Consider the following 13,197-nt stretch of genomic DNA (forward strand, 5'->3'; position numbering starts at 1 on the left):
GTCCCTCTTACTTTACAACTTCTTGTTGTAAAGTAAGATGGTCGTAATCAGATCCATTGAGAGGTGGAATGTTACTTTATTAATGATATTGTTAATGAAATGATGTTAAGTTTACATGGCAGGTTAAAGAAGTTTATCATACAGAATAAACTAATTATTATCACAGAGCACAGCAGAAGAGCATTTAACTAAGAAGTTCACGCCTCCTTAATACCAATGCCGTTTATTGGGCTGGAGTAGAACCTCAGACCTTTTAGGTTCTAAGTCAGAACTCTAACCACTGCACCACACTGCAACATTTTTATTTATTATTCAACTTTACTTCTAATAAAAAATCATTAAAATTACCATTTTGTCAATTTTTTAAATTTGTCGTTGAAAGTGTTTTCCCTGCTTGAACTGTTTTTAAATTCAAACTGATAATTGAATTGTCATTTTATAAGAACTGAAAGATTTAAGTTTTCATAGCATGATATGTTATTCAAAAAATATTTTATAGTTTTACATTAGGTTAGGCTGAGTAAAAGATAATTGTAAACTATTATTTAAAAAGCAGTCTCCTCTATTGAAGCATAAAAGATAAGTGTGAACTAAAAAGAAGTCTCCTTTTAAAATTAAAAAAATATAAAATTAGTCGTCTCTAATGGAGCACATCATAAATACAATTTTTACAAAAACTTACCTCTTGCTTTACAACATGCAATGGCTTAAATTCTTCAAGAGGTAGCTGGTGTGGACACATCTCATCAACAACTAAATGTGTACATGATTCTTCTTTTAATAATGACAGATATGTACCACCTAAAAAACGAAAAATTATCTTTAATAATAAAAGGTGTTTTAAAAATAAAAAATTTGTAAAATCTTTAAAAAAGAAAAATTTGTATAATCTTTAAAAATAAAAGTAACAAAAAGTACTACATAAAATATAAATATAAAGTAAACTTTGACCAGCCTCACATCCGTTCATCATCTATTATACTGGCGTAGATATAATTATAATATATTGTTTCCAGTTAAGGGAATTGAATGCTGGATCTCTTGACTCAATGCATGGGTTTTAATTTGAGTTCAGCTGTCTTATCTTGTGATCTTAGAGTTGATGGTTATCTTCTCTTAATTCATAAAGACTCCAATAATCACACGCTTGGCATGGATTTACTTTTGCAACAATTTACCAATTTGTCAGGAAACTAGGTTTGAATCTACAGACTATTCTTTTATGTGCTTTTGTTTAACACCACTTCACTTTATCACCTTTCTCTTTGTTCTATACCACTCTCCTTCATCTCAAGACTACACTTTTTTCAATGTTATTTCTGATCAAAATTGTCCATGCAGGGATGAAGGCCTAAAATTATCGCCTTTCTCAATGTCAAACACAAATCAACTTTCTGACTCTAGTCAACTTTCTGACTCATTTCAACCTCAGACAATCCGAATTATTTACTGTATCTACTCAACTTATGTCTTGTTTCTGATCTTATTCAGTGCTCAGTTTCTTTACATTCACCAAGTATGTGGAGGAATTGAGCACTGATCACAGAACTTCTGATCACAGTTTGATCTTTCTAAAACTATTATCTTATTCTTCTCCATCACCAGAATCCCAAAATTATCGTACCTCTTGCAATTACTTTGAATGCTGAAATAAGTTGAATGGGATTCTTTCACAGATTTTCTATGTGATGGCCCTTGGGTAGAAATTTGTTGTCCTGCTGACAAATGTGCTTCATATGTAACTTCTTGGATTCAGGCTGGCATGGAACCTCTTTTTCCCTCTTTACAATTCTGAGTTGAGCCTCACTCTCCTCCATGGTTTTCCTCTCATTGTGCTTCTACAAATTATAATCATAACAATTCCGTATCATCAAAATAATTCTTTAGATAACAGACGCCGGTTTACTATTGCTAAAAAACCATTATAAAAAGGTCTTGTCTATCGCCCAAACCTGCTATTCTCAGGTCACAAAATCTTGTTTTTATCTCAAAACTTAGGCTTCAGAGACTCCTGGAGAATCTTTAGCAGTATCTATAATAAGGGAAAATCTGTTGCTCCACCTCTCTTGTATGTTTCAGGTTTTGTCACCTCACCTAAAGACAAAGCTGATTTGTTTGCTAAGAATTTTTCATCAATGCATCACTTGATTCTACTAGTCGCATTCTACATGATATAGCTAAAAATCAGGTTGATCCATTGCTTGACGTTTGTATCACTTCAGCTTCTGTATCTAAAGTTATTTCTTGCTTAAACTCTTTTACAGCTTGTGGTCAGGAAAACATACCTATTATAGTCTTGCAGAAGTGTTCTCCAGAGCTATCATCTGTACTTTCAAAACTATTTAAAAATTTCTTATCAGAGCCTTTTTTTTTTAGCCTATTGGAAAGCAGTCTCTGTTATCCCTATTTTCAAAAATTTTGGAGAGCGATCTGACTTGATAACTACCATTCCATTAGTTTTCTTACTACCATAAGTAAGGTTTTTGAGTCTTTAATTAACAAACACTAAATTAGAAATCTTAAATTTAATAATTTACTTTCTGATCATCAATATAGATTTTGGTCTCCTCATTCTACAACTGATTTGTTAACAGTTATAACCAATAGGTTTATTAAGCATTATTTAATTGGCATTAGATAGATGTGGAGAGGCTATCACTCTTGACATTTCTAAAACCTTTGATAAATTTTGCATGCTGGTCTTCTCCATAACCTTTTTTTTTACAGTGTATCAGGTAACATCTTTAAGATTAATGAACCATTCTTACCAATCTTAGTATAAAAGTTGATGGATTACTCTTCTACATATCCTGTGCTTAAAGGGATTCCTCAAGGTTCTATCCTTGGCCCTATTCTCTTTTAAATTAAATTAACGATCTCCCAGAAATTTTCACATCAAAGGTAGAATTGTTTGCTGATGATACTGCCATTTATTCCTGTCTTGATAAGAAGCCAACAGTCTCTGATTGCTTGGAGAGGAAACTTGAGCTTTGAAAGAATCTCACTTCTGCTACAGCATGGGGTTCTCCGTGGCTGGTGATTTTTAACTCAGATAAAACTCAATTTTTCTCAGCTAAGCCTTATCACAATAATCTAGGTCTACCTATATTTATGGACAGTGATGTACTTGATGAGTCATTTACCCTTCCACAATTAACTCTTACTTCCAACCTTTCTTGGAAACCATATATCAAATCAATTGCAAAATTAGAACCTGCTGAGGTTGCATCTCTTTATCGTGCTTGCCACTTTTTTATTCTATATTCTATTATTTATCTCTATAAATCTCAAACTGTATGGAATACTGTTGCCATACCTGGAGCAGATCTTCGAATGATGCCTTTCCACTTTAAAACAAGGTGCAAAAATGCATTGTTAATATAGTTGGGCCAATTCTTGCAGCCAACCTTCAACCATTATAATATCGTCATAACATCGCTTCTATATCTCTTTTCTATAAATACTATTCTGGACGCTGGTCTAAATAGCTAGCCCCTTTTGGGCCATCTACTAAAATTCATTCTCATGTTACTTGTTATTCAATTAAGTCTCTTTCTTTTACTGTGACTGTTTTTAAGTGCGCCAAAATTCTTATTCGTCTAGTTTTTTTCCTTGAACAATAGTACTATGGAAATGGGCTCCTTTCATCTCTTTTTTGGGATTCATATAATTTGCAATTTTTTGTTTGTTAATTATATTCTTGCTTTATAAACACTATCTTTCCTTTTTCAGTAACATGCAACTCTAATAGTGGTTGCTTGAAGCCTTTTTGGAAGTGAAGATGTTGAAAAAAATAATAATCTATCTATCATTTAATATCATTTAAAATGTGATAAAGACATAAATCGCTTTTAGGTTGTTACTGATTTTATTTTTTTTTTAATATTTTTCAAAATATTGAAATTTAAATCGAAAATGACAAAAAAAAGTTTTATGAGCAAAAGTAGTGGGTAATATTGAAGATAATAATCTAGAAAAAAAAGATGTGCTTGTCAGATTTATTTGTCCAAATAGATCTGCATGGTCTTTTAAATGGCCACCAGTGGATAGCTGCTACTGGACTCCAGATGTCTACTTTTTTTAAATCAAAGCAAAGTACCAACTACAAAAGCAGCACTTTGCTACTAAGACAACCTAAAAAATGTCATTTTTTTAAGAGTACAGACATTTTTGTATTTATTTTCAAGTTTGCTGGGTCTGGTGCATCCAATGCATACTTTTTTAATTCTTTATTTATACATAACTTACAAACATTGTAATTGCAAAACATATATAGTTTACATGAATGTAAAAAATATATATTTTCATTAAGTGTTTACTGTCTTTTTCAAAAAATTACTTTACACCTTCGAAAAAATGATTTTATACCTTTAATTTTGTAGTAAATAATATATATGAAAGTAAAAATTCTCTATATTGTTATTTTTAAATCTGATTAATTGGTAAAAGGTGGTATATTAGGTGTCTAATTTATAAAGTAGCACAAAATTTTGCATCCAAATAATCTAGAACCCTCAACTAAAGGTCAAAACAAATTTCTTGTATTGTATATACACTTTGTAATTTTGAAATCACGTTCAAAAGTTTTTTATAACGTCAGATTTTTTATTAAGTTATAGATTATAACTTTTTTTAGTATCATTATTAGGTGTAAATTATAGATGTTAAGATGCTGTTTTAAAAGTTTTTATTTAGAAAATATTATTTATTTTTTTTTAGAAACAAAACTAATTTTTGGACTCAGCAGGTTTCAAACACTTTTGGTACTGAACTTCAGCATCACAGCATTACTACAAATACCTTATAAAGGTAATTTTAAATGAAAACATATCTCCCCCCTCATTTTTTAGTCCAAATTGAAAAAACTTTAAATTTGTCAATTATAAATGAATATGAATTTTATGAATTTTTTGTTATTCTGAATCTTTCCTAACTTGTCTTTTGGACTAAATTTTGCCATATTTCATTGAACTTATCTAGTTTTAAGTTATCGTGTTTTAAAATGTTTTTGTTTTTTTAAAAATGTTTGTTCTACATAAATATGTAGAAATATTTTTAGAAATTCCACAAAAAAATTATTTTGACAATAACAACTTTATTGCCAATATTTTATGTTTGACATTTGTTATACAAAGCTCAACTTTTTGATATTTGTTTTCAGCGATTTGTAATGATTTGGAGGAGGGAGGGGGGTTCTCAATTTTATGACATTTTTTTTTTTTTAGTTTTGAATCTAGAGAAGACTTTCTTTTAATTAAAAGAGTATCTGACCAAGCTAAAACCCTCAGTTGATGTATCTACATGTTGATTGTAAAAAAAAAATGTCTAAATCTTACTTAGTTGATGTGTACACTCTGAACGGAGTAGTTACAGCCTGTTAACAGACTTTACATGGTAAGAACTTTATTTAGTGCAAAAAATTGTGCAGCAACAAAAACCAACTTTTGTTTACTAACTAGAAAAAAAAAAAATTTTGATACTGAAAGGCGAACTTGGAACCCTCTGCTTACTAGCCTGAGGCAGAATCCACTAGACCACACTAATGTTACAAGTTATAAGAAAATTATATTTATAAAATAATATTTTTGCATCTATAATATATTATATTGTATTATTATGTATTATATATTATATACATAATATTTTGAATGTATTATATATCGGAAGAATAGGTTTATGAAATTGGTATCATGTTTAGGATAGGGATATTAATTTATACAATTTTACACGGAACTATTGGATTGAAAAAAAACATTAAACAGACTGAAAAGTACTAATTAATTAACTCAAAGTAGCCCAGAAAATTACAAATATTATTATATTTAAAAATTGTTTTGTATTTTGTAAAATTTTGTACCCCCCCCTCCCTAAAAAAATATTCAAAAAATTTTTAAGAAGGGAGGGGGGTACAAAATTGTGACATAATAATAGGGAGGGGTGTCATTAAAGCGTTACGGATGCATTACGAGGTGGGGGTGTCAATAAATGTCCAAAACTGTGTGACATAATTTATGGACAACCCCATATCTTTATATATATAATAATAATTATAAAATAGTAATGATAATAATAAAAATAGTATTTATAGTAATAAACCATGGCCTGCTAAAGTGGCAGACTGAGTAAACCTATGGCTTTTAAAAAAACTGTAGGCGAGTTTTTTTAAATATACATTTGTTTTTTTAAATATGCATTTATATGTTTTTTTAAATATACATTTATATAAAATGGCACATTCCAGAGAAAGAACGTGATCTTTTAATTTATTATGTGATAAATTTCACTTATATGTATATTAAATTTGCTTTATTTTTAGAGCTAAATAATTAGATTGCTATATGGTTTTTAAGTGTTGTGTCACTGGATGCAGAGGCAACTACGATGTTACAAAGTCTGTAAAAGTTTTTCGCCTTCCAAATAAAAAAAAATGTAGATGAACAAAAAAGATGGATAAGTGCTATACCTTGTGAGAATATTCCAGATAGCCCAAATAAATTTATTTATGAAGATCATTGGCCTTAAGACTATGAAAAAGTTTTAGTTTATGGAAAGTTAAAACCATAATATCCACCATCAGTATTTCCTTGTGTAAATCCAAGTCAAATTCCGACTCCACATCAACACCAAGATCAACAACTAAATCATTGCCATCTTTAAGAAATACTGTGCCTGATGAAATGGAGGATTTTTTAAAGGCTGACAAAACTTCATCCTTTGAAGATTTGTGTAATAAAATAATGTCTAAAACTATATCTTTTCCATTTTCGATATTATCAAATATTGATGAAAACTGTTTACATCTTCAATCTGCTGATACATTGGACAACTTGGGTGTTCCAAAGTTTATTTTGAAAATAAAAAATGATTTATCCTTTGATAGCTACTACTGTGGTGTTAAGTGCACCATAAAACCTTTTTCTTACAATCATATGAATAATATTGATTGTTTTAGTAATTGATCACAAGAAAAGTATTATTATGGAACAAATGTTGAGTATGAACTCATTAGTGTTCATTGGGGAAAAAAAATATTCTCCAGATATGGTTGCTAGAACGCTTGAACACTTTTCATTGTCAAGAACTCTTTATTCTTGCTTATGTGATGATTATGAACAACCAAGTATATCGCTGATGACAAAATTGACGTCTAAAGTTAGAAATGTTGGAGATGATGATTTTTTAGAGTTTTATTTTGATAAATGTTCTATTTCTCAAAGACAGGTAATTTTACTAATTGATGAAATTTATGTTAAACCACAGTTAACATATCAAGGAGGTAACATTTTTGGTAAACCTGGAGGTAACATTTTTTGTAAACCTGGTTTTTGGTAAAGTCCCCAAATGAATTGGCAAAAACAGTTTTGGGTTTAATGATTTGTTCATTGTTTGGTGGAAAACAGTTTTTGTATAAGGTTTTGCCAGTAACAGGTTTAGGTGCTAGTTTTCAATACGATCAAACAATGCAATCAATTGAAACAATAAAAAATTGTGGTGGTTCTGTTGTTGCTATTATTTGCAACAATAACAAAGTAAATAAAAAGTTTTTTGGAATGTTTAATCTACATAATAATTGGTGCACTAATGATAACATTTTTCTTCTGTATGACTTTGTTCATTTAATAAAATCTATTCGCAACAATTGGCTCCCAGAAAAATGCCAAGAACCCTGTTTTACTTATGAACGTATTTCAAAACTGCAAAATGGTCAGATCTTAAAAAGCTTTTTCAATTTGAAAAAGATTATAAAATTGTCTAAACTGAATGAAACTGCAATTTTTCCTAAACCAATTGAACGTCAAAATGTGTCAACTTGTTTAAGAGTATTTTGTGATGAGACTTTAGCTGCTTTAAAAACTCATCCTTCAATGGAAAATGTTGATGATACAACAGTTTTTTTTATATCTATTTTTATCAAATTTTTCAAAATTGTTAATGTTAAAGGACTTTATGAGGATATCTGTACTAGAGATAAATATCGTGCAGTTTTTTAATCAAACAATGATAAGCGAATGAACTTTCTTTTAAATTTGGCTGATATGGTCAAAAAAATGGCACCTGATAAACAAGGTCAAAGAATTATACATTTAACTAAAGATACCTCTTGTGCTTTTTCTCATACGTGTCGTGGAATGGTTGAACTAGTAAAACATTTACTAATCACAAGTCATAAGTATGTTTGCCTTGGACATTTTACTAGTGATCCTATTGAAAAACCACTTAGAAAACTTCGACAAGGATCAGGTGTTACCTATTTTATAAATGTTCAGCGAATGTTGCAAAAAGTTGACATTAAAAAAAAAAAACTTTGCTTGAATATTGGTATCATTGTTAATGATTTAGAATCTTCCTCGAGCCGTTTGTGTGACAAATGTAATTATGTAATGCAAGATGATACTTTGTTCAATATTTTTCATATTCTTCCAGCTATTAAAAGTGATTTATCTAAAGAAATTAAAATGCGTTTGGTTCATATTGCTGGCTATGTCAGTAGAGAAGATCCTCCAGTCGAAGATACATCATTTTGTTTTGACCAATTCGGAGAATATGTCAGAGAGATTAATTGTGGTGGCTTAAATTTGCCTGGCGATAACATTTGTCATTAGTTATTTTATTCATACATTTTGTTTCACCATCTTTACACTTTAGTCTGTCGTGTTAGCTAATCTAACTGCTTTTTGATGGTATCTGACTTTTATGGATTTACCAATATCTCAAAAAAACCTTGCAGAATCCTTGCCAATATATTTTTTAACAATTATTGCCATCTTTATACTCCCCGATCTTCAAAGGAACCCAAATTGAAAATTTTGAAGCGATCGTCTTGGATCCGCTTGGATCCGCAACTTTCGGAATTAAAATTACTGTATAATCGTATAATGTAAATACACGTGGTTTAATGCTATATTCCATTACTCGACACCTTGTTACATTAAATTTAAAAATGCAAGTAGTTGTTAAAGGAGAAATAGTCAGAGTGTAGTAGGCAACACATAACAGCAATTTGTTTCAGTTATTTGCTATTTGTTATGGCTCAAGAAGTCAGATTTAGAGTCAATTTTCGGTAATTCTGCTCGAGATTTACGACGCTGCAAAATCATTCCATGTCGTGATTTGTGCTCGAAAACTTTCATAGCTGTTGCTGAGATGTCTCTAATAGTACGTTCAACTGCCTGAGAATGGCATGGAATACCACTCAAGACATCAACGTGGAACTGGAAATGTTCAAGATCATCATTAGAAACAGTTGATAAAAGCGGTGGTGGTGTTGCAATAGCAACAGACCAGTCAATCATTTTTATGAATGATGAAGCCTCCGGATCAAGCTTGATGCTTGATTTATCAAAGACACGTATCTTGCTACTTTGTGATGTAGCTCGTGCATCAATTATTTTGTCACACGAAAACTGACGAATTGATACATTTTCATCTGTAACTCCTCCAATAAGAATGTTCTCAGGATGAGCAAAATAGCAGTTGTTTTGCAATACTGGTTCAAGAATTTTCCACTCTTCTTTTCCTAGTTCATAGCACTGCTTCATAAGATAAAAGAAGTTTCTTGCTCCGTCAAGGCAGGAAGAATGACGCTTTAAGTTGAACCACGATGGCGCATAAACATTTACGATGAATCTTGTAATTCTTTGCAATGGTTTTGAAGGATTTTCCTTAGACATATACAAACGTAAAATACGATTGGCCTTTGTTAGCCACCTTGCATGGTTCAGATTTCCTGGCATAGCAGTCTGGAGGAACAATATTTGATCACAAGCAGTGTATCCCTACTGAACAGCTAAGCAAGCTTTTAGAAGGTATATCTGATCAGAGCTTAAATCTTTCTTGACATCAACACTTACATCCTCAACTTTACCAGGTATATGTTTAAAGTTCACAATATCTAAATCTTTTGGATTAAAATCAAGTGCAATGTCTATTTTACCTGTTGAAGTAGCTGGACCTGTTGAACGTCCACCATCCACAACAGAGAAATATTTTCTAAAAGGTAGTTCATTTGCATGTAACAAACAGACCAACCATTGCAATGTTCTCCCAAGACCTTCTTCTAATTTTCTGATTACTCCATTATGTTGACCTGTGTTATTCACAGAACCATCGCAAACAACTGCTGTTAAAGTGTCTGATGATTTGATGTTGTTGATGCTCAATAATATCTCTTGTGCAATATCAACAGCTTTACTACTTTGTGGCGTGACATGATTGACATATTTGTTTTGCGGAAATGACACTATCACATAATGTTCTTCTTTGAAATTTCGTTGGACACCACTTGTTTTAACGGAAGTGATATCCTGCTTTCCATTAAATCCAATGCAAAGTATTTTTTGGACTTCAGCAGCATGCTTCTTAACTTCTTTTTTCCTCCACATATTTCTCTGACGACGAAGTTTTGCTGGATCAATAGCATTCTCTGGTGTTATAAGATCTAAATCTTTTAGTACAGCATTTGCTATTAGGCAAGCATCCCTGTTACTGATTTTACACCTATCCATGGCCTTACACAACTCAGGATATTGTTTAGTGTTGTAAACCTTCATCTCTTCATCACTTGACATCTCATTATCACTTGACATCACTTCATAACTTGACATCACTTTACCATCTGACATCTCAATTGGCAAAAATTCTTCATCTGGCTTTGACTGTTCATTATCACTGCAATATGTTTCATTTGGATCAATTTCTTTATCAAACTTCATTTTCTTATCTGTAACCGGTAAATTGCATGTTTTACTTCCTCTTTTTTCTCTCTTCTGCAGCTTAATTGTTTCTTCTTTATCTACTTTTCCTATTACCATCTTCCGTACCGTTTTTTGATCTATCCAGAACTCCCATTTAAGTGTTGGAATTTTTTTTGGCAGTGGACATGAACAAGCTGACCTTTTTCGAACACCTTTATTAAAACACTTACACAGACAAATATCGAATAGTTAGTCTAACATCTGTAAACTTGATTTAAATGTTGCGAAGGACTTCTTGCGATCAGAGTATTTACCAAGCTCATGTACTTTGGTAATTAGTCTCTTTATGTGAATAACTAAGCTGCTGACTGCAATGGTAGGAATACTTGCTTTGTTGTACAGTGCTTTAATTTCATTAGCTATGACTATTGCTCTTTCAGTAACACTTGCACAATTGTTATTTTTTAATAAATAGTCATATGCTTTGAAAACATCAGCAGAAGTTGGCAGTTGATTTGTTTGGAATGGTCTAGGTTGTCCAAGTATACCATGTTCAGTTTCACTTCTTGTTTTAACAGTAGCCATTTTTATTTTCAATTTTAACTAATTAAACTAAAACAAAAAAACAAACAACGTAATTTAAATGTAATATATACAAGTATATATTTTATAATGAAGTACAGGATCATGTTATCGGAAGTCAACAAACAACACTAACAGCTTTTTGTCTTATATTTCGTAGGGTGCTCTAAACTTTTGCAAAGTTCTGTATACTATTAATAAAATATTATTAACATGAATCATCAAAAAACCTAAATCTTAATGCTTTTATCCTGCAATTATACAACTGTTGTAAAATAGCATCATTTTGACCTAATATAGTAAAATTCAAGTTAAAGTTGGCAAAACTAAATCAAATTTTTATTACATTTCTTTTACATATCATTAATAGAGACAACAAAATGCAACTTTATTTTCATGTTTCATAAAAAAAAAAAAATTTGACCCACCCTAATATATATATATGTATATTATATATATATATATATATATATATATATATATATATATATTATATATATATACATATATATATATATACATATATATATATATATATATATATATATATATATATAATATATATATATATACAATATATATATAATATATATATACATATGCATAAATAATATATATATATAAAATATATATATATATATATATATATATATATATATATATGTATATAGATATATGTATATATATATATGTATATATATATATGTGTATATATATATATATATATATATATATATATATATGTATACATACATATATATATATTTATATATACATATATATATACATATATATATAAATATATATACATATATATATATATATATACATATATATATATATATATATATATATATATATATATATATATATATATATATATATATATATATATATATATATATATATATATATATATATATATATATATATAAACTAATTGTAGTTTGGTTTTGAAAAAGTTTTATTTTTTTTTTTTTAAATTTAGAGCTTTTATTTAATAAAATTTGACTGGATTGTATTTAATATATGATTTTTTTTATTTTGGAGATTTTATTTATTTATTTGTTACAAAATCTTTGTTTATGATAAATTAAAAATCGAATGAACTCATTTTTTGCTAAAAACCACCAAAAACAAATGCTTCCATAAAAAAAAACTCGCCTACAGTTTTTTTTTAAGCTGTACGTACTAGGCCTGCCACTATAGTAGGCCATTTAATAAACATAAAAACTACAATAATAATAATACAATAAAAACAATAATAATAATAAAAATAATAAGGCACTTGTTTCTATAAACACGATAGCTAACTATATAAAGTTGGCAGCAAAAAACGGCAACAACAACAACAACAAAAAAACAATGCAAACGCACAAAATTACATTATAAAATAAACAACGTACAAAAAAGGACAATTTAAACTCAGCACCAAAATACATTAGAGTATGAACAGTGTATTTCGTACACTATAATTAAAAAATTGAAGTTAAAAAAAAATTTTTCTTTTTCTTTCATTTTTCATCAGTAAAGTAAAATCAGTAGTAAAATTTGTTGTTCTTTTTTATTATTATATTCTATTTTTGAACATTTTTAAACTTTTAACTTTGTATTTAGTTTATGGTAGTTTTTATTTTTTCTGTTCTTTTTTCTCCTCAGTCATTTTATCTATTTATATTATTTGATCTTTTTTTATATTGTTTGTTGCTGCTTATTCGTCTTTTTGTCAAACAATAATTTTAAAACCGTTAAAAACTACTTCCACCATTTGTGATGTCATGCAATGAAAAAAAATCTTATGTTAACCCCTGGCCTACAATGGCAAGAAAATTCATAAGAAAAATAAAAAAATAAACGAAACGATCATATTATAAAATTTATTTTTTGATGTTTAACTAAAAGATTAAAAATTTCCAAAAAC

At 29.3% G+C, this 13,197-nt stretch overlaps 1 protein-coding gene across 2 annotated transcripts in view; it reads right to left on the minus strand.

Moving 5' to 3' along the window:
• LOC100204560 (protein ECT2) overlaps positions 1 to 13,197 on the minus strand; it is a 161,803-nt gene that overhangs the window by 116,697 nt on the left and 31,909 nt on the right. For both annotated transcript variants that reach the window (XR_010635847.1, XM_065788154.1), the window contains exon 7: positions 683 to 801. Coding sequence is in view for 1 of the 2 variants with exons in the window: in XM_065788154.1 (XP_065644226.1) it covers positions 683 to 801 (119 nt within the window). In the remaining variant the exon portion in view is untranslated. The remainder of the gene's footprint in view (positions 1 to 682; positions 802 to 13,197) is intronic.

The sequence above is a fragment of the Hydra vulgaris genome, chromosome 01 (genome assembly GCF_038396675.1).
Source record: "Hydra vulgaris chromosome 01, alternate assembly HydraT2T_AEP".
Classification (NCBI taxonomy): domain Eukaryota; kingdom Metazoa; phylum Cnidaria; class Hydrozoa; order Anthoathecata; family Hydridae; genus Hydra; species Hydra vulgaris.